Raw genomic sequence first — 23,868 nt, 5'->3', positions numbered from 1 at the left:
AGAGGTAATGATGAAAAATACCTTCTCAATACTGGAAGATAAAACGTCCCCTCCTATATAAGGAGACCAGAGAATCCAGGCTGCAACCAGTTCCCAGATTTTTTACTAATTTCTGACTTCTGCATGGTGTGCTACTTGACTTAGAAGTGTTCTTACCTCATCACAGCCTAATTGGGAATAGCTGCTTTGGAGACAAGGCCGGAAAGAAGGAATCTGTGTTCATCACCACTAAAAGTTACCTACACACTTCTATGCATAAATGCTTTGAGGAGTCAAGTTATAAGTTGAATTTTTCTCAGTTCGGAAAGAATTTTGAAAGGCCAATGTGGGAAGAACCCATGCTTTTAAGCGGCCAAGACCCCATTTGGGAGCCACAGAGCTCCTTGTTCCACTCCCAAGCAGCTTCTATGCAGGCCATGGGATTCTTTGCAAAAGGGTGATGGCCAAATAAGGAGGGTGGGCAGACACTGGCACAGCTCTGTCTTCCTTGGTAAACATAAGCAGGCTGAGCCAAGCTGCCTCCAGTTAGGACCTGGAAAGTAGCTCCCTTGAAACAGGAAAGACCAGCAAAGGATTGTACCTCTGCTACTTGGTGATCTGGGTGACAGGCAAGGTGCGCTGCACAGCAGAAATGCAGCTACCACTATCAGCAGCTGGCCATTCCAAAAAGGTTTTGGGCTAGCTCATCTAACTCCTCTCCCAAACAACTGAGAAGATGGAACAACACAATTTTATTTGCCTAAATGCTTTGTAAGTGAAAGAGGATGTGCATGCATGCATCATGTGTTCTTTATCCCTTAAAAGACCAGAATGGAATAACCCCAACTAATAATACAAAAAGACAAAGAGTTGCTAAATTAGAAGCCAGAGCAAATAAGAACTACCCACCATATGGCAGTAGAGATACAGCATGAATTTAATACTAAGACATTTTGCCATTTGTCTTTAAATAGTACAGACATAAATCAGATTCCAGCTATTACACACAAAAGCACCTACCACAGAACTCTAATTCTTGCTATGGCTGCACTAAACCTCTCCTGCCTGAGAACAAGTTACTGATCACCCCTCTATCTAAACAGCTCTATAATGTAATTTTAACTCTGTAGTGGCAAACATGTAAAAAGCCAGGCAAATACTTAGTTGGCATCTCAGTTTTAAGTAGACAGAGAACCATATACTTATTGAATGGTGTCAGGAGTTGTATATACTTAAAAGGGTAAGAATTTCCTCCTTCTCCACTGCCCTTCTGTCTTCAATACAGACTCATTTAGTGCAGCACATGTGATCTGTCCATCTGTCAAGGAAAGCAGTGCACCATTCTTGCTGGCTTCAGTTTTAATACTAGAATCATACAGGTATTATAGGGTCATACAATCACAGAAGTACAATAAAGGATTAGAGAGTGCAAGTTAACGTTGCTAACACTGCATGAGTAACACATCAACTCCAAACAAATCTGAAGGTAAAAGTCAAGAGGTCTTCAAATGCCAGAAGAAACAGTTTCTACTCCAAGAAACATGAGCAGTTCAGAATATATTTTTCAACAGATTGAAAGCAAGGTGGTAGAACGAAGAGCTTCCAAAACAGTACTCTGTTCAAAGCATCCCACTCCAAAGATCAAAAACCATTCTACTACTAATTGAGGTGACACTCAAAGACTTCAAATAATGAGTGTTTAATGCTCAATCTGAATGACAACTCAAGGAAGCAAATAATTATCACAGTCATTGGACAGATATAAAGACATTGTTAACTAGAAGCGACATGGCTTTTAACTTTCATTTTATATTATTTCAGAGTTATTTCAAAGTTACAGCAATAAAGGAATGAAAGTATAGTACTACCTTGGCATGAGAATTTTCCTATACACGCAACAACTCCTACACATGGTGCTGACTTAAAGGACAGAGATGTTGAAACATTTTCTGATAACATTGTAATAAATCTCACATAGCGCAACAAGTTAGTAGTATCATATGATTAAAGTAAATTTAATTGGCAAATCTTTAGACAGAAAAAGAATGTACATATGACAGGAAATCGTTTCAGAAAACACAACCCAAGATGACTATGACCATCTCCACAAATCCTCAAATTGTGATGTTGTGGCAAGGAGTAATTTTAGATTTCTCAGAAGCAGACAGTCCCAGAGTTCAAAGTGCAATGTACCTCCCAGAGATGGGAAATAATGCCCTCTCCCAAAACTGCAGTCATGCAAACAACAAACACTGGAGGAATCTGTCAGCCAGAAAAGGGCAGGGCTGTTGGCAATTTCCCAATACCATTACAAAAGCAGAGCTTTTAGTACAGGGTTTTCTCAGTATTGACTCTCTTAACTACACACACACATTTAAACCCGAAACTGCTGATCATCAACCACTTAGATGAATGTGGAAACTAAAGAGCCAGCTGCCACCACCACACACTTCCACACTTTTGGTTTACACAGCTCCTCATTGTGGCAGGTTTTGCCAAAACTTAAGAGAAACAAAGTCATCTCAACCTGCTTGAGCATCTCAACAGTACTTCACCAACTGTATGCAACAACTCCCAACAACTGTATGCCAGAATACTCTATCTTAAAAAGTAAAAGAGATTAAGAGAATTGGGTTAAGTCAGGTGAGGCTGACTTCAAGGAGTTCCAAATGCTACATCATTTCCCAAAGTAATTCTGTGAAGCTGAACCATCACTCCCATACTAACCCAATTTTTATGATGGTGGAAGATCTGCTAGAAACACCTTCTTCCATATTTTCATGACAACTTCACAGCTCTACTGTTTGAGGTGCTCTCATCCTAATTGAAACAGTTCTTTATTTCTGTGACATTTGGAAAAATACAGAAAATTCTTCATGTGCTATTTTCAAGTCAAATCAGTAAGAGATGTGTTTACCTTTACCAGGTTTCTTCTTTTCTTAGCAATTTTTAGTAGAAATTGCAGAGGGAAATCAAACTCTTCCCCCCTCCCCTTGTCATTCCCGCATGCTTAAAAAAATAGTAATAGGATATAATAATAGTAATATTAAAATTGAAATAGCTAATGTGTTAAATCAGCATACCTACATATTTGTAACAATCATCAGGGAGCAGAATGGGAACAAGCACAAACCAGCTTAGGAGAACTTTCATAGTATGACTGCACAGCCATTCCTTCAGTACTTCTGATTTAACAAATATACTGTTTGGGGTTTTCTAACCCAAACTACATAAAGTTTCTAAATTATAAAATATAAAACCATGTTTAGATTTAATCCATACTGCTTATATTAAAAGCAGAAGGTTGGGATGCTGCTGTTAAGAAGTGGTGAAAAGTCATAAATTAGTATAGAAAACACAAATTTTATCAAGAGATCCAAAACACTCTATGTTATATGTGCATTATCTCAACATCTTCCATTAAGTTACCCATTTATACAGCTTGTCGCTTATATAAATAATTTTTAAAATATTTCTTACTATTTTTAAATGGTAAAGACTAAAAAACTTTATAGAACTGCTTGAACATGGAAATGCTACTTGACAGTTGGCTTATGTGTATTTTAAATAACAGAATTGACTGTACATAAACTTACAGCTCTTTAGAAATTGAGCTGAAACTATACATCCATTTAAGTTTAAAAAAAAGAAAAAACCAACAAAATTACAAACCACTATGACAGTAACACTATGGTAATGTGAGAAGTTATTCTGTGGGGAGTTTTTTAAAGCTTCAAGTATGTTATTTTTATGCTTCCAGCATTACATCCTTCATACTTTAGCCCATGATCAGTTGGGTCTTCAACAGAAAATGTATAGCACATTGATTCAGGAATAAGTCAATCAGCAGAACAAGAAACAGAAAAAAAATCTCCCACAATTGTTTCAACAGAGAGAGTTAAAACAGATAGATTAACAAGTTTTAAAGCTTTTTTTCTTTAAATTTATTATCATTATTATTAAATAAAGACTACAGACAGTCATGTTCCTCCAACACCTCCCCACCTCATAAATCTTTCAAGCTTCACAAAAGAGTTCTGAACACATTATTTAGAAACATTGACGAGAAACATATTTTGTCCCACTGCTTCACATCTATCTGGAATTTTACTCACATAAAAGACCAACAGGAGTTTTAAGTCATCTTTCTTTGGTACAGTAATGCTTATTCAGACTTGCTTAGTACCAGTTTGCTCCTCCTCTAGCAGTTGAAATCAGCCACACCAGGGCAATCTGGCTGAGTTTTCATAAACTAGAGGCCAGAATTAAAGCAAGTAGTAGTCAGACATCCTGCTTCTACCACAGGACAATTACCTGGTGGCCTACTAAGCGTGCCTTTTGCATCAAAAGAGAGCATAATAGAAGTGTAACATATTTTTAGGCCATGAGCTATACTGTCCCAAAAGCTACTAAATAGCTACAAACTCACCATATAAGTAACCACGTAAAACACAAACACTTGTCTAAATTATACAGTTGTTACCATTATAGATGATCAGTTGTCATAATAATATGACATTTCTTTAGGTACTAGAATTTCTTTAGGTATCCCCTATACAGTAAGAAACATTTAGGAGGAATGTGCATTATGCATTTATTTGATAATAGTTGAGGGATGCACTGCTGACTCTGTCTTGCTTGGTGAAAAGTATTCTCAGCTTGCATTCAGGAAGAGGAGAGCAGTCAAGGCCATTGGTAGCTTCACACCTTGCAATGTTTTTTTTTACTTTATTATCTATGAGTAAGGCACATCATTTATAATGTGGCTATTTCCATAGGCTTGCTCATTGTATCTTAAGGTTTAACAAAGTATGAATCATACCATCTTTGGCTTTTTTTCTCTGCTTTATAGAAAACGGATCTGTGTGTCAAACAACCAAAACACAAGAACTTTGGCAATGCTTCAGAGCACAAAGCTAGTTTAAATCCCAGCCAATGACCACCAACATGAAAATAATTATGTATTTAGGGCTTTTCCACCTTGTCCCTCACCCAATTGGCTTCAAATGGTGCTCTGCTTTGCAAGATTTATTTTATAATAGTTCAAATATGGGTTTGAAAAGAAAAACAAAAAAAACCAACACATTTGGTAACAATGGCAAATTCAAATCTTGCCAAAAGAATGTAACACAAGTTAAATACTTATGAGAAGAAAATTAAAATTCTGTCACCTAAGTAGGCTACCTAATGAGAACTTCAGAATATGAGAAAGCAAATTTGAAGTAAACATTGATCAGACATCGACACTTGCAAAACATTATTTTTCTGGAGGAGAGTAAGCACAGTGCTTCAAAAGCTTCTTCAGGTAGTAGAAGTGCTTTGAGGAGGCTCTGAACTTTATGCAGTAGTTGAAGACATTTTAAAATTTCATAATTAATTACACTTCAGACTTGTCCCAGTATGAGCAAAATAGAAAATCAACACACCTAAGATCACTGCAGGAATATTTTTGTAGTCATCCATGTATTACGTACTCCAGTGTCAGAGATCAGCTCAACTCCCTCCAGAACTGATTTTTCCTTTGCAAAATATATCTGTTTAGAGCTGGATAGGCAGATTCTGACCGATACAAATGGACAGACTATTACAGGATCACCTTGTACCACACACAACCATGCAAACAACAGGCTCTTCTTGATGCTCTGTGAATAAGCCAGTCTCTTAAATTATGTTACCAACCAGATAATAGTCGACAAGCATTCTCTCAATAGCTTATGTTGTAATCTTCCCCAAAAATTCACATCTCAGAACTGTACAGTTCCATTATTTTAATTGATTAAATATAGATTAGCAGTGTTAGTGTAAGAAAGAAGATTTAATGGCATCAAAGTCATTCCAATTAAAACAAGGAAAAAAAATGTTGCAATGCACTTCAGCCAAACCATGACAAATGATATGTTATATAAATACAGACACGAGGTAGCTGGCAGCTATAAATCCACCGATTCTGGAAGTGCCCAATTTGTCTAAAAAGCATAAATTGACAAATATCAATCAAACCTTTCAATTAAAAAAAAAGAATACCTAGTTTATTGCTTTTCATTGTTTACATCAGAAATAGGCAAAGGCTTATCAAAGAAAGTTACCTAGCTGTTGATGGCTTTTGATCATATCCACTTTTCAAAAGAACCACTAAATAAAACTTCGAATGCAAACAGCTGACTCACTCCCAATGTTACATATTCTCACCAAAATGAACAAAGGTTTGCATTCTCCAAGGTGAGGGGCAGGGAAAGAAGACGTAATATCCAAAAGAACAGCATTACCTACTTGCTTATGAGAAATCAGTAACAGAAAAAAAACCAGTGTTCCCACCAGACAGAATACATTGAAAAAACAAACTGAGGACTGCAGGAAAGGCAGAAAGCTTCTAGCTACAAACACAGCGGCATCACAGCAAATGATTCATCTTAAGCAGATGGAAATATGATGATCTGTAGCACAGGTGTGATTTTTAGTAAAGCTTCCTGAAGTTTCTTTTTTGTGTGTTTCAGAAAAGGCAAAAGCAGAACAGACAAGGAAAAAAGGCAAGTAACATAAAAGAAGAAAAAATGTAAGAAAACAAGACAAAGGACTGAGAAGTAGGACAGACTTCAGCAATATGATCTGAAAACTGCTTAGAGGTCAAGTAAGCAAAGTGAAAGTTATGCTCATTTCTGGAAAGAATCTGGAGGGGAACTAAAGGGCAGATGGGTAGGCAAGGGGGTTTTGTTCGTTTTTATTTTGGGCTTAGTTTGGTGTTTGGGGTTTTTTTAATATATTTATACACACACACACACAGAGTGCAAGTTTCTCTAAAGAAGTGATACTACAGATGACAGAACTTACTCCCCTGCAACATATGGAATACCTTGACCTCTCAAGTAAAGTAACCATACAAAAGTGATAAGAGCAAAAGGTGCACGTAACACCAGCAGCAATATTATGTTTGGCTTTCCACTACTTCTGCCAGTTACTGTACATATATTACATGACTATTATAGAAATGGCACAGCCTCAGACACTTTCCACATTTTATTTACATTTTAAGACTAACTTTAATCTCAATCACATATCCATACATTTCCTTTGTTTCACTAAAACTTAAATGCATGGTTTATTAGAACAAAGACTGTAAACAAATATTTGCCATGTCCAATACATGTAACACAGGAGCTGCTTAACAGAAATTAATCCCCCCATTTTATAAATACAGGTATCAAAACAATCCTGAACATACTTTGTGACACTACTAGTAGTCGGCACCCACACCCTTGCAAAATTAAACAAGATGAGCAATGGTATTCACTGTACCTGCTACCTTAAAACAAATTTAACTGCAGCTCTTTTACTAAGCAAGATGGATAAAGCATGCCATTTATATTTTGCCTTCTCCAGAAATTATTTTCAGTAACATATATTATTCCACAGCAATCTGACACTTTCTGTCATGCTTTCATCTTGTAAAACCTGAATTCCAATTATAGGCTATTTCAGGCTTATGCTTAAATGACAGTGCCTCAGTAAAGAGAAAAAAATAATTGTGCTGCCTTTTTCTCCCATAGTGCCTGAAAACATATTGGGCATACATATATTATATATATTCTTACAAATGTCCAGGTCATGTATACCAGCTGAAATTCTTTAATGTGTGGGTGTTTGCATTGTGAGATTTAATCAAGACATTACATGAGTAGAAGGTTGTTGTTTTAAGACAGAAGTTTGAGAATCAGCTAAAATTAATTATTGTAAGTTTGTCCCTCTGGAGGTTGTGGAAGCTTCATATTTTCTTTGGACATCATTAGACGTCTTAGCTCTTGAAGTACAACTTTAATGCTATATGAATTTTGCCATTTTGCTAACACTGGTATGCTCCGTGCATCCACCTGGAAAAAGAAGAGAGAAATCTAATTTATTACTGAACACAAAATATCTACATAAGTAACTGTTATCAACAGTTGCTCTAAGAAATGGTCTAAGCATTCCCTGACACCTTCTCTGTGGCATAAAGTCCCTGTGTTCCTAAAATATTTTAAGGAAAACAATCATATACTTACACACAGATACAGATTCTGCAATAAAATCCATGCAGGTGGACCCTTCCATCTGTGCTGCTACTTATATTAGTGTGAAGGAAAGGAGGACGGGAGGACATCAGCAAACTGTTCACTGCGAAACTGGAGCTGCTACCTCGCCAAATTTATAGTTCTTTTTCAAATTACCCCCAAAACTAAACAAGTAATCACCTTCACTATGCTAATATATGCACCTGGTTGTTCCTTAGTTCTTAAAAGAACCTGCCACACCAGAGTCCACAGAATTCCTTTCTAAAGGAACATTTCCCTTATTATTTCTTTGCTACAAGTACTGTTGGTGATTTCTTTCACACAGATATTACACGGTGCTTCTGATACATCTAGAGGCACTACATGTATTAAGAAATGTCTTGAAATACTGAAATAACTGATTTGTAATGCTCAGACATTTCTTAGTTCTTTGCATCCTTCTCACAGTAAGTCATCTTACGGAGCCGTGAAGATTACTGTACATCACTTACCAAGTGGAATATGAACTGAAAGGAAAGGACATGGGACTTCTCCTATGCGTTTATAAAACCTGTGGGACAATTTACACAATTACATTATAACGGGGAGGTTTCCATAGGAAAGTCAGCAATTGAAAGTCATCCTGGGAATTGTTCTGGCAGCAGGTTAATTCCCAACCCCTGCATGGAGGAACTTAAGAGCACAGAAGGGCCTACAGCTGTGCAACTGCAAAGCAGGCCCTGGGGCAGGAATAGGGCTATTGCATGCTACTGGATTCCTTTGGTAGAGTTGCAGCCCACATGGCTACAAGAGTGCTGGAAACCACTGTTTTATGATTTAGGTAGCATAAAACATCAAGAAGTTTCTTATCCCATCCTAATTAGGGCAAGCTGAAAGAAAAAAAAACCTGGAATCAGAAATAAGAATGTTAACACAGATGTTTTATTTCTACATTATTTGAAGTGGGGCTATTTTCAGAACACCAGATGAGACTAAACCTTTTTGTAGGAGGAAACTGAGGCCAAGGTTTAGCAATGTGCTGGCTTCGGCAGCAATACTATCCAAAGAAACTTCTGTTCCCTCTCTTGTTCCTTTAACAGTGCTACTGCCTATCAGCTCAGGTAAACCACGTACAGGGAAATATTTTCTGATCTGAACTGACAGAACCCATCCAGTTTAAAGCACCACCTTAGAAAGAAGTCTCTAGGTAGGATCCTTGACCTTATTTACAGCTCAGCACTTAAAAGCATTTCTTTTCACACAATGCTCTGCTCAGAACTGGGAACCCCTTGAAGTCATCAGAGTTGCCAACAACAATTTGTATCATCAAGCTACACTAAGAATGGCAGTCAGATGACTTAATAATTATTGCAAATATTTGATAAAAAAGAAAAACACCATCAAAATAAAAGCTAAATTATGGAGCAACATCATGCCAGTTTAAAATACATGAATGTATGAGCCAATACAGAAAAAGATTGTGAAAGTTAGCACTGGTGAAATCATCACTGTAATTCCTGTACAATTGCTACTTTTTTAAAGGGGGATTTGGGTTAACGTGGTAGATAGGATGCAAAATGGCTGGAAAGGAAGTTGAGCTGGGACTACAGAAATTAACATCTACCTTCAGTCTGGAAATTCTGCTTTCACACTATCCTCCTTCCCCTTGTTTCTCCTCAATTCTGCCTTTGTCGTTTCCCTCAGGTCTGGATGTTTGCCTCAATTACAGCACACAGCAGCCAGTCACCACTGCTGTTCAAATAATGCAGTTCTACAAAGACTGGAACATGAGAGCTGATCACTTAAGAGTAAGCTCCTCCTGCTTTTCTTTTTTCCTAGGAATTTGCAACAAAAAAACTCACAGACTGTAAACTCTGCTTTAACACTGCTATGAATGTTTTCTGACTAAAGACTGCTGCAACATGACATTTTTGTTGCTTGTTTATCTCAAGTCTCTTTTCTGCAAGTCACCAACTTCTTTCATAACATCTTGCAGCAGTAAAGATTTTGGCTCAGGTTCTGTTTTCTGTCTTGCAGAATTGATTTCCAAGTTAGTGCATAATAAACTCACTTTATGAAGAACAATGATAAGACATTTAAAGACATTTAAGAGAGTGACACAAACTATGTTCAAATCACACAAAAGCATTGGGCAATATTCAAATGCACATCCTGGAACACAGGGAGACATTTCAAGGTCACATAAAGGCTAATAAAGCTGCAAACTGCAATCTGAAGACTATTTTATTTAGACTATTCTATTGGGGGGGTACACCACTGTGGAACCCTGAATAAAAAGAGAAGCAATATATAAAATGCATTATTTTTTTAAACAGTTGAAAATAAACAAAATTATTTTACACAATTATACAAAGTATTCAGTGTTTACAATATTCCAAGTAACAGGTAGCAAATGTCTACAGCAAACATAGTCAAAGCAGTAACTGGGCAGCTTACAGATTTACAGGCAGCTTACAGATTTACAGCTCAGAGTCCTAAGTGTTTTTAAAGTAAACAAATACTTCCAGCTGTAAATTGTATCTTAATGAGTAGAAGTGATTGCAAATTCTGCAAGACAGACTGCTGAGGAGCACTATCACAGATGCAAAAATCAGACAACCTCAAGAGAAAATGGGAAAACAAACAGCACATTAGAATGCAACCTGTGTTTTATCAATATGAGATACATAAGTCTCCAAGAGAAAACACCCTGTAGCATTAGGAATAATAATCTACAGTTTTACAACAGTGATGCCATTAGCACATAAAAGCATTTTGTGCAGCTCTACACAAGTACTTGGACTTGTTTTTCTGACCTTAGTAACCTAATTCTGTATACAAATACAGCAACTCCATAGGTAAATTAAAAAGAAAAAAAAAACCCACAAACTGTTTTCTTAACTTGCAGATAAGAAAAGAAAGACAATTTAACAGGGTGCCTCAGAGCATCTTAGTCTTTTGAGATAAAATATTCCTGAACCAGTTCTCTCCTTTCCTGCACTAAATTTATCAGTGATTCCTGAAGATACGCTGCTGGCAGAAAAGTTACTTACAAACTCCTTTCTCACAGACTAATCAAACAAAAAGTCAATAAAGTTGTACCTGTCAGTATTGATAAATTCATTACACATATGCCCTTTTCATGCAAAGAGTAAAGGGCTTTTGAGTAAAGGGATTTTTAATCAAGAAAGTTGAGAACCATTGCCCACAGAGAAGTATGAGAATAGTTTGCTTAGATCCCTAGTAACTACACTTATCCATCTTTCCCCTGTACCACTCACACTTTAACTCAACAGAAAATTATCACTCTCTAAAACCCCCAGTGTGGGCCCTACTTTTCCACAGATGTTAACTGGCACACAAGCCTACCTTAACAACATTACAAATATTTTGAGTATAATCTGCTAAGACAAAACAATTTCAGCTGCTGTTTGTCTCAGTTTTCTTTTCAGCAAGTCACAACTTCTTCCTGACATCTATAAGCAATGTGACCAAAAGCTGGCCACATGTCAAAACCCAGGGTGCCTGCAGAAGCACGGATAGTAGAGGAAGTCTGCAGATGAAACCCTGCCATTAATTCAAAGAATTCAAACCACTTATGATCTATTAAATGAAAGATGACCAGAAAGTGGGAGAACAGCTTGGAAGAAACATGAAGGAGCTATCAGGAAGCAACTGTATCAACTGCTCCAGGATGCTGAACATGCCCCACTGTTTGTTTCACGGCTCCTCTAATGACCACAAAGACAAAATAAGATAAAATGCGAGACACTGGGACAATGGGCACATTCAAAATTATATAATAAATGTGTTTTAAATTCACTACTTATGAAAATTCCTTTCATTAAAAATACTATTTATTCCCATTTAAACCCATTAGAAAAAAAAAAGAAGTTATGCATTTGCATAGGAAATCCTTCATAAGATATACAAATTTATCTTTTGGGGTGAAAAATTAATGATGGTTTGATGTAAGATTATTAACTTACTAAAACCAATTTTTCCTGTAGGAATGACTCCATTTGAACAGCGCTTTTAAAACAACAACACAGATTTCCTGTCACAGTAGTCACCCTGTTCCTCAGCAAGCTGAGCAAATGTAGACTTTTCCAAACAGAGGCTCAAACTTACTGGCTTCAGTAAACAAGAGCCTTCAGGCTCTGCCAGTCTAAGGTCCTGCTTCTGAAAACCAACACCTATGTCTTGAGGTATGCAGAGATTAAGCCATGGCAGCATACCTCTTCACTGAATCACAATAATATATGTTCCTATGGTACAAGGAAGAGGTATGAAATCATCTTCCAAACATACCAAGCAGCTTTTGTTTCTCACAACTTCTCAATAAACACACACCCTTAGACAACAAACCACAGCTGTGATTTTAAGGGCATGAGCTAATTTGCAGATAGCAATTTTAACAGGATATTCAGGTAGAGTAAGATTGTTAGCTACATAAAAGTATTTTCAGAGTAATTTTAGATTATTTCTGAGGCATTAGTGAAATAGCTTTGGATGACCAACCAGAACACCACTCTACAACCTACAACAGCTCAGAAGATCCCCTGAGAACCTCTTCCCCTGCTACAGTCATTGAGACACTTGAGCTTCACAGTTCAGTAATGTTAATTACAGAAATGCAAGTCCATCTTTCTTGTAAATCTCACAAATTATTTAAAATCCAAAGATGCTAGTGCACCTTTAGGTATTGCCTTAACCCAATTACTCTGCATTCACTAAAGACAAATGTACCCACAAATGGTGATTGTATTTGTGACTGTGTTTCCTGCTGATAGATGCACACACCACTGGAAAGGCAAGGCAGCTCACACCTCCTCTGAGCAAAGGGGCATCCCAGCTGCTCACAGTATTTAAGTACCTGGTGAGCAACAAGCTCGCCTGAGCTGCTGCCACAGCTCCTCTGTGAACTCATCCCACCCTAACTGCAGGATCAGTGAAAGCAACTTACTGCAAATTGACCTTTATAATGCAAGTGGCTACCAGCTACATCAAAAGGTCTTAAGACCGAAGTTCAGAATCACCTTGGATTTGAATAAATCCAGTATAAAGGAAACAAGAGTATAAATACATCAGTTCATTATAGGTGAGTTAATACATCCAGAGTGAGTATCATCAGGAACAACCTCAATTTTTAATTAGTGGAAACATCAGACAGAATCTGTAATATTCCTGCTACAATATGAAACTAATCTCCTTTTATAAGAGTATTATGAGGGAAATACCTACACAGAGCTTAAACACTTATTGTTTTCCTGTTCAAAACTAAAACCTTCATCTTCATTTAAAAGAAACAACTGTCTTAATATTATAAATAATGCTCATCTCATTGGTAAGCCACAAAAAGACACAAAGATTTGAAGAAGTAGGCCACCAAATCTCAATTGAAATCTGTATTTATATTATAAACATTAAATAGAAAGCCCTGTGCAACATTCATATTCCTCACCTGATTTTCACAGAAATATTTTTAGTGTAAATTAACAACATGGTTGATCTTACCATTTCAACTTACCATTCCATTGGAATTATTTATTCCATTCATATTAATTTTAGTAACAAATCTAACTGTAGGAGGTGCTTCTGGGTATTTAGGTCCACACTCTACTTTCAGACTGTATATTCTGTTTTCATAGTTTGTCTAGAAAGCAAAAAGACAGACTAATGCATTTTACTGAAAGCTAAATATTAAAATTTTTTTTAAAACAGAGCAAAGGCAAGAGGAATAACAATTCTGCAATATGAAATAAATATAAATTTGTTAATATTGTATACCAACTGAAGGTCTTGGATTACTGACTGATTTCCACTGTTTTGGCAATATTGATTACTTCATGATTATGCATAAATTACACTGCTTTTTGACTACACCATACACAAGTTTTAATACAATTCTGTTTTTAATTCACATTTGCTCTCATCCTTTCTATCCACCTGCATCCTCAAAACAACAGTGGCACAGTACAGGACTAACAGAAATCAATTAGCTTTAGGAAAATTACCACCTTCCCCCATAATGAAATACCTATACTGTAAAAAAAAAATGGAAATGGAGAAAGACAGAAATGCCAATAATTTAACAGTTAAGATATAACCAAAACCAAAATAAAAATATAACCTGCAAAAGAAACATATTCTGGAAGCAGTTAGCACTACAGAAAATATCTGAAATTTCTGCAGCTGAGAATCACTTGGTTTACTGGAGGGTTTATGAGCTGGACAGTAAAGTGGCTGCTAGTTTGCAGATGTCATTCCAAAGTGACCATGGAACAGATAATTCTAAGTGCAAGTATACTTTGAGAAAGCCACATTAGAATTAGATATGGTTCTATTTTTTTTTTTATCTTGTCAAGTAGGCCATGCCAAAGATCAATGCTTTACTGGTCACTGATGCACGTGCCTCTGTGTTCCAAAATGAAGATGAACTCCATTTCTACACCTGCTTTTGCACTGGCACAACAGAAAGAGCCAACATGAACAAAAAAGCAGCAACATGCCTCTCAGCTTTCCAGAAGTAGCATCTTTAACCTGTTCTGCATCAGTCAGCTGTCACTCACTCTCCAAGCAGAAGTATCAACCACATAGCCAAGTATCAAACAACGGGCTACTCTGTGGTTAATTAGAATGCAGAGTGAAAACAGGACTACTGAAGCACTCTCTAACCGTGTACCATAATTTTTGAGCAGGCACAGAGACTGAAGAGCAAGCAGGTCACAAAGAAACAGTGAAAAAGTAAAGGTTTTCCATTATTCTTTCCCATTACTGTAAGTGTAATTAGGCACTGGGCAAGGCTGCCCAGGGAGGCTGTGGATGCTTCAACCCTGGCAGTGTTCAAGGCCAGATTAGATGAGCTCTAGATTTGGTCTAGTGGGAGGTGTCCCTGCCCATGGCACAGGATGTTGAACATCTTAAGGATGAGCTTAAGGATCTTCAGGGTCCCTTCCAACCCTTAAGATTCTGATTCTATGATTAAAAGCTAAAGGCCAGATAGAAGTCCTCTTATCCTGCTACACGTAACATAGCTGCTACCACAGCAAAAAAAATACAGTAACTAAAATTCTCATTATTCATTCAGCCAGAACAATTTTCTTCCCCAGAGAGGGATGCTGTCAGTTACAGTGCAAATAGGCCAAAATGTATATAATTCTGCTCACAACTCTGGAAAAACCCAAGAACAGCACTCATTCTCATTCCCTTATCCAGGTGGCTTCTCAATTTTGCTCAATTTATCAAGTCATTGTTTTACTGCAAGCCAGGCATCCCTGGCCAGCTTCCCAAAAAAACTAAAATTCCATTTTCTGTAAGTCAGAAAAATGTTTCCATTAATCCAAAACAAATCTTACCCTCCTCTCTCGCTGTTGGGTCACCTTTCAAATGAAGCAATAAAAAAACTGACAAGCAATTTTTTTTTTCACATCTGTACAGAAGCCTCATATGAGAAGAACTTCATGGACAATATTAGCAACTTTCTCCATATTTTGCCTAACTGTACTATCTAGTTAACTCAGCCAATTCCAAAAAACACTCATCTTCTACATGCCCTGAAACTAGATATGCAGTTCTTCTCAAGGTGCTGTAACTGGTTTGGGAGCTGGTGGCTTTCACTTTCTACAGTCACTACATATTGCAAGTCATTCTATCTGCAAGGCTGCATGTCCCTGAAATGGTACAAGATATATTATTTGCATGCACTCTATCATAAAGAAAATAAACTCACTGAACTACAAATTGACCAGGACTAAAAGTGTGTCCCAAGCTCGGCTGAGTATTTTTATTACTTTTTTAAAACACATGGGACCTTCTATAATAGTATTATAAGTATAGTATTATACATATCATAATCTCTTTTCAAAGATGTGTAGTACTCTACCTTAGGTTGAACAAGAAAGCAGTCACAGGCAGTTCTGGAGGGTTTTTGGAGAGCCAGGGAGACCCTATGATAGCTAGGTCAAAATTTTCAAGTTTTTATCCCAACACATTAGACTACAAACTTTCTTCAAAATGGACTCCAACACTGATTCCACAGAAGCTAATATCCAAAGCATACGGTCATTGTGATTATATATTAAATCTGCCCTCTCCCAGCGGCATCCAATTCTTAGGAGCTCAGCAAGGTAATTCAGGTGTTCAAAGCAGCCTACTGCAAGTGGCAAAGGACTTCCAAAAGAAATGTGAATTACACTGAATCTATCTCTGGAACTCTGCTACTTTGGAAGACATTATTTTCACTGAGGCAGAGCTCTGATCTCTGTCTTGGACAGCTCATTCCATAAACCCTGCAGCACCAAGGAACACACAAGACAGGTCTCACTCTAGCAGTGAAAGGCACGTGCTAACTGAGGGCTACTTAGATATACTCATTTAAAGGTCTCAGTTACACACTGATCTTTTGCATCATATTATAACTTAGGAGAAAGCGTGCAGTTAAGTCAAGTAAAGTCCACCCATATCTGATATGGCGGATATACACAAGAGGTGATTACTTCTCTTTCAAGTTGTATCAGTCTAAATGCCATTCTACAGAACTTCAAAGGTCAGAAGGATTAGAGGTAATTAGAAGCTGCTAGTCTTTAGGTATGATTCAAGTGAAATTCTAACACTGTTATACTGAAAGACTGTTTGATAAAACTTGTGGAAGCTGAAAATGCATTGCCAGTTCACTACAAAATTTAAATTATCAGGCACATGTGACAAAATGGGGAAAGACAGTTACCTGTTTATTGTACTATCAGTGAACACTTATGTTCAGTAACAGCGGAAATACAGAATTAATATACTCACAATTGAGTAAAATATGTCTCAGATCACAACTGGCTTTTACAGACAGCTGCAGAAACAGGGGAGGCTAGCCTGAAACACTTACATGCCAGAAAATGAAAAATTATACACTATTTCTACAATTTCATACATTGAATTTTAACTATTCCTTTACCCTGTAGAATAGTAGCATTTTTTTCATTTTTTATTGCCTAAAACCTAACAAAAATTATTTATTTCATCACACTTACTCTTGGTGGCCCAATAATCATTCCTGTCCATCTGGTGAGTGTCATATCTTCATCATCTTCAAGGCCCCAGCTTACTGTACCATCACCCACTCCCTTCTGCCCCTCTTCAAGTTCTTCCAACAAGCGAAAATTACGAGGTACTTTAACTAGAGAAAATGGAATAATATAATTAATACTGCTCACATTAAGGAAAAGGTAACAACTTCGTTGCTTTTATATGTTACACACTGGCAACTGCTCAATGCATTTTCCAAGTCAAGCAAATATTGCCTGCACAAATTTATTTAGTACTCTAATTGCTCTGAAGCAACTAACTGCTTCACTGGAAGTTAATTACTACCAAGTAATACCAACACAAGCCATAAAATAGAAAATAGGAGAGCTCTCTTTAGCCTAAGATGGCTTAGTTCAGATTCTCTTTCCCAAGCACAGTACATTTCAAAATCAATTGACTGTCTGTCAAGTTCTAATCAACCAAAATCCACATTAAATCAATACAGCAAATTTACTCCAAAACATAATTAAAGAATGTAACATTTAACACAGATTATCCTAATAAATGTCAACTGAAGACTGAAATATTTTCACTTGATTTCACTCGTTTAAAAAAAAAAACCCAACAAAAGACTAATATCTGAAAGCAAATTGAAAATCAAGTCTACTTTAATCTAGTGATTAATAGTGCCACTTGCCAGAGAATAAAATAAGCACAGAAGCATTGATTAAATTGTTAAAGAGAGATAAAGACATATTCACAACAGAATACAAAGACTTACTGTCTTTAGAGAGCCCCAACTAATAGTCTCTAACCAAACTATAATTACAGGATTTTTATTATTATTCATGAAAAAAGGCAGATATTGATAGATATTAAACAACAGGATGCTCAATTGCTTTACAGCATCAGCTAAAATGGTACTTCAGCACTGAGGGAAGAAAGGTAATTAACACTTGTGCATGCAATCATGGAATGCTTTTATTTTCAAATAAAATATGCATAATGATGTAGTAACAATGTTATAATACCATAAAACTTCCACTTAGCTATAGCTGCTTGTAATTACTTATTTTTTCTTATATCTTCTCACAACTATAGTATTATCCATTATTTTCACTAGAAATCCTTTCCAGTACTGTAAGAATCCAGGTGCTCCATAAAACTAAAAATTAAGACTGGGTACGCACAATGTTATTATCAAGTTTGAAAAAGATGAAGGTCAAAGAAAACTGTTTCGCATATCAGTTATTCAGGTTTGCATATCACTGTGATTTCACAGGTTTTACATTACCCTAGTCTGTACTCCAAGCAGTCTCTATGCAAGAAACCAAGAGTTTTAATGTACTATATTATTATTTAGTTGGATAATTGATGCAGATATATCGACCAGTATAGATACACATACATTTTAGCAACTCTTCAAATAGCTTATCTTGCAGAATCATAACTTCTCTTAAACAGTGTTTGAAACTTTTTTTTTAGTAACACAGACTAGGGAGAGGCTTCTAAAAATTGCACAAACTATTGTCTCCAAGTTCTCCAAATTCCCAGGGAAAAGCATTTTGGGTATAATATCAGGACAGTGGAAGGAAATTAAGTCACTCATGTACGGCCTCACCTTCCGTCCTGCCTTGGGGCTGCCACTCATCTAAGCTCTTACTGAGCTACTTCAGCTTGCTAACTGAGCAGAAAATGATACATTTTGCCCAGTCTTCTCACAGCTTAACAAGCCAGCCCAGCCAGCACATGTACTGGAAGCACCAAAAGAGTACATCAAGAAGCAGAGCATATCTCAATTTTTTGACATTAAGCCTTTTATAAACCTTCATTGAAACGCATTTTCCCATCCTCTGGTGCCATTCTGACTTGTGATAAACATTAAGCGTGTACATTTACGTATCTAATTCTGAGAAGAGATGAGAACTGACAATCACACTTCAACCACAAAGTTTTTACTCCACATTCATACATGTTCTGAGTTGAGTCTGCCAAACCAGAATGATAAAGTTCCACTTTGCATCACATGACTGAATAGATTCTGACTGGTAGGTGCAGTCTCAAATGAAAAAAAAAACCACAACAACCTCCACCTACAAACCCCATGTACTTTAGCATTCACACATCACTCTAGGCTTCCCCAGAAGCTAAAATCCACCTTTTCTCAGAACCCCTGCTCTCACTGCAGAACTTCTGAGTCACAGTTTAGCTCTTCAAAAAGAACATAAAAGATGGTACCAAACAGGATTTAAGCTTATTTCTCATTATGTGCTATCACCTTTCAGCACAGCCTAGACGACCCAACTGCTCACTGTCCTGATGTTCCATGCCTTCTCCCAGAATTCTGCTGTTCTTGCACTAACCAGGCTCCTCTATTAGCCAAATTGTCACACTAATTTAGCAAAAAAGCTGTTTTTCCTTCAGGCAAAAATCAAATCCAACCAGTTAATCAAGTGAATTGACTCAGGAAAAAAGAACAACAAATGCCAGAGCTGACTGCTGTGGCTCTCAGTGCCTTCCTTTGCAAAACCATGGGTGTGAGGATAAAGGAGCTTTTTGTCACAAAAAAGCCACTGCACTGACTCAGCTGTATCATAGAATTGTACCCAACATATTAAACTGTAGGAGATGACACTTACTAGAAAACAACAACCCCTTATGATGAACTGACCTGCGTTCATCACATTTTTTCCATCATATTATCTGTGCTCACTGATTCCCATAACTGCCCAAGGGGAGCAGTGAAGGACCTGGGAAACCTCCAGAACATCTCCAAAAAATAATTTAGATCTGCTCTGAAAAGAGACAAAAGCATCTGAGAGCAAGAGCCAGACTCCCCACACTAACAGTATTATCGCTGCTAGAACTAAGTAGCAAAACACTGTTCTGAAGTTAAAAATAAGACTAAAAACACCTTGTGTTTAAAAAAAATACACAAGAATCCCAACTAAAAACCCAACACACATGCACACAAAATCCTGTCAATAACAACAAAATTCTCCCCCCCAAAATCCACTAAAAACTGCTTCTATGTCCCTGGCATATACGACTAATGTTTTATCATCAATACTTCAAACTTTATTAAAGTAATTACTGAATGTTTTAATGGAAAACAATTATTGCTAGATTTCTGACAAGTGACACAGAATAACGTAAAAATTAACACAGTGGATTTAAAACAAACAAACAAACAAGCTGACAAAAAACAACCCCTTACTATTATTTTTAATTATCGACTTAGAAACTTCCAGCAAAATTAACTGGAATGAAATACTGTCTCGAGCATTCACCCCGTCCTTGTGCATGCTATTGCACTCTACATGCTTGCTTTGATCATGTTATAAGCTTTACACAAAACAAATTTACCTAGATTGAAGAGTGGAACACACGCACAAGATTGTGCTCTCTTCCCAGCAAAAAACAACAAGAACTTCTGTCTAGAAATCCAGTCAAGGATGATCTGGATTTTCCAGAAATTAAGTTTGCTCCTAGTATAAACAGAAAGTTAAAAAAAAATATTCTTCTTGCTATTTCAGGTATTTCAGAAGGCAGTTTTATCTCTAATCCAGACAATGCAATTCATCAAATATTTGCTGAAAACTTTGAAATATTCCTGTCTGAATTTGAGTATCAAGTGTTATTTCATGTACAGAATTTGGACAATGAAACATCCTTCTCTTCTCATGTGCAGCTCACTAGCAGTATGAAATTATGGAAACCAGCACCATTATTCAGCTGACTACCAGACCTCAGGTGTTCTCCCCAATGCCACTTGCTCATGGGACCACTAAGCAGCTTCAACCAGGCACAGACAGGTTGGTTTTACTCTCTGTAACAGGCAGAGCTAAAACCTCACACTTCCAAGTGAAGGGGATTAAAGCTGTCAATTTTAACACTGGCACAACTACAGGCATGGTAAATTCCCCTCAGCAGGCTGTGATTTACAGCTCAATACAACACTGCATCCAGCACAGCTCTTTGCAATGATGGACTAAGGCTCTGCATGTGAAAACATAGATGGTTTCATCCAGATTAGGAAAACAAAAAGCAAAACCACTCCTCACTTTATCTGCAAAGATGACCTCACTGTGGATTTGACTGACAAATAGCCTCCTGACACCCCTGCCCAAAATCTGTCACAGGAACTGCCAAACAACTTCTACCAAATTCTCACAAACAATTGAACTAAATATATTTCACTTAAACAAACAAACAAACCATCATTCATGCTTACATATACCAACAGTTTTTAATTTAAAAATTGAATCATGAAACTGGACTACAGAAATACGTTAAATAATTGGTGAATTTAATACCCTGGAATTAGAAGAAAATGAAACAAGATTCAGTAAACAAAGCCCGTAATTTAAGCATGAGGGTGTACTTTCATATATATGGAGCTACTTCAGATATTACATTCTAAATCACCAAGTTAATGGAAATAAAAAACACACTACCACAAAGGATGAGTCAAGAAAAAAGTTATAGCTATGCTTTGATTCAGAATCTGCATAACCTGGAAAAAATTCAGGAAAGAAAATAAAAAGGAATCTTCAGTGTCCATTAGGAGTACCAACAACTTTCACTAGAGTAACAAATGAGAATTGCCTCGATGAACCTGTTCTTGCTAGACAGAGCTCCCCAGTTGGTAATGTCAGATCACTCAGTGATACAGTGATTTAATTAGCAGCATCAAGACACAACACACAACTGCACTTATGTGCACTTAAGTCAGATTTGACAGACCTCACTGGATATATTAAATCACATTTTTAAACAGTTCACATGGACCCACTCCTGCAAATAGTTGGCAGTCCAAGCTCCTCACACATCAAATGATTCTTTGCTGTGTAACAGGCAAGAGTGGCGTAACCTACACTCTGCTCTTGTCCCTGCAGGTTACAAAAGCAAACCATAACCCAAATTTTTAATAGATTGGTTCAGAGCCTAAAGTATGAAGTTTTCTGTAAGACCCAAAATTATGTTTTTTAGAGTAATTGTCCATAACCAACATTCCATACCAATATTCAGTTGCTCTTCAAATCTCCCTCAGTTCTTGACTTCAATCACTCCTGATTGTTACCTCAGTCCCAGGACCATTTCACCATAGTTAAACCAGCACATCCCATACCAACACTCCAAAAGACAGCTCTACAAACAAATCCTGGACATGAGAACAAGTTATATCAAAAAATCCTACATGAACACAGTCAGATACTGTCAGGGATGCTATTCTTCCTGATTGAAATAGCTATGTCAGGGAGTCTGTAGTATGAAAAATTTTGAATTTTTTAGTTAGCTCTTGCCCACTGACTTCCAGCAAAACAGAAGCTGAAAAGTATGTTCAGCTTGGTAACAAAGAGAAAAACCTCTCAAACCCCATTTATCAGCTTCAGGCTCACAGCAAAGTAAGCATTTCCTAAGGACAGGGAAAGGGGGGAAGGACGTCAGTCTTGCAAATTTCAAGCCATAAAACAATTTCTCCTGGGGCAGGGAGAGGAGGAAAAAAAATACAAAGAGAAACACAGAGAAAACAACTTGTTCCTTTCAGTCTCTGAGCAATTCATCTTGCTCTGGACAAAATGAAGTAAAAATCTGAAATGCTGTACTAACAAAAACAGTCCACACACCCACAAAAAGAACATAAAACAACCAAAGCCTTAAATAGGCCCTGAAATGCCAATACATTAAAAGCAAAACAAAACAAACAAAAATTAAGGAGAGAGAAGAAGGAGGGTGAAATACTAACATATTCTATTCTGGCTGCAGAAGATATTCGTCTGAAAAAAGCTTTTTTTTTTTTTTTTTGTAAACTTGATGTGTATTCTTGTTCACCAGTTACCAAAATACACACAAGAAAAGCCTTACTATCACAAACCTACTATCAGGAAATATTGCCAGGTGTACCCTATTGACACTGCAATTATCTGAGGTTGATCACAGTAGCTAAGCTCCAAAACCCTGAAATATTTCTAGTAACTAGCTTAGTTAGTACAACAACCAAGCTGGACATGACAGTTTTGTCTAGAACAGAACTCCATTGCTGGCATTAGTAGTGGAATGCAGCAATTCAATAATGGACTTTGTTATTCGTGCTGCTCTTGTTTTGAAATCAAGTATGTTACTACACACATAGTAAAATCACTGTTTCCAACACATGAATCTTATTCAAGGTAAACTGACGTTTCCAACTGCTTTCCAGGAAAGTTTCAATATATTTCAGTAAAATTCAAATTCATAATTCTTTATGTCAGTCATTTTCATAAAGTCGAATTTACGCTATTTTTCTCTACTTTCCTCCAGCAAGTATGTCCCAAAGCAATGAAACTTGAGCAATGGAATATTCTGCATTAACAGTTTTGAGTTTAAATTGGAGAAGTCCTATACTATGCTAACTTAAATGGTGAAACCAAGGTATTTAGCAGCAATAGGTGGCCCATGCACACTGATCAGGATGAGGAATAAGGCATTAATCAAGTCTGAACCTCACAGAGCTGTAAGCAACACCAGTTTAGGTTAGTCTTAATGAATTTGCAGATCTAACTATGCTTACCCATGGAAATTTTCTAGGAATAGAAATTCAAGAAGAAAATCACATGAAAATTCATTTCCATGTAGAAAGAAATTATTTATCCCAACAGACAGAAACAAGACAACTAACTTGAAGAATTAATAAGAGATGAGTAAAAGGTAAGACTCCACAGCTCAAGTAAGCAGATGTACATCAATGAACACTACAGAGCAAATAGAGCAAATGGCCATTTATTCACTGTGTTCAATGCTCACTAACTCAGAGCCAGTTTTGCTACAATACTGAACAGGTACGAAGTGGTAAGAACTAAATGGA

The 23,868-nt window shown here is 36.9% G+C and overlaps 1 protein-coding gene across 1 annotated transcript in view; it reads right to left on the bottom strand.

Moving 5' to 3' along the window:
- Positions 1-5,735: 5,735 nt before the first annotated feature.
- Positions 5,736-23,868, bottom strand: part of UBE2V2 (ubiquitin conjugating enzyme E2 V2) — a 27,819-nt gene continuing 9,686 nt past the window's right edge. Inside the window, exons 2-4 of the mRNA XM_005418304.2 lie at positions 17,027-17,172; positions 13,534-13,659; positions 5,736-7,844 (exon numbers count right to left, since the gene is read on the bottom strand). Of these exons, the coding sequence (XP_005418361.1) occupies positions 7,698-7,844; positions 13,534-13,659; positions 17,027-17,172 (419 nt within the window). The 3' untranslated portion in view covers positions 5,736-7,697. The remainder of the gene's footprint in view (positions 7,845-13,533; positions 13,660-17,026; positions 17,173-23,868) is intronic.

The sequence above is a fragment of the Geospiza fortis genome, unplaced genomic scaffold (assembly GCF_000277835.1).
Source record: "Geospiza fortis unplaced genomic scaffold, GeoFor_1.0 scaffold53, whole genome shotgun sequence".
Lineage (NCBI taxonomy): Eukaryota > Metazoa > Chordata > Aves > Passeriformes > Thraupidae > Geospiza > Geospiza fortis.
Note: the sequence above shows the minus strand (reverse complement) of the source record. Positions and strands in the feature narration are given on the sequence as shown.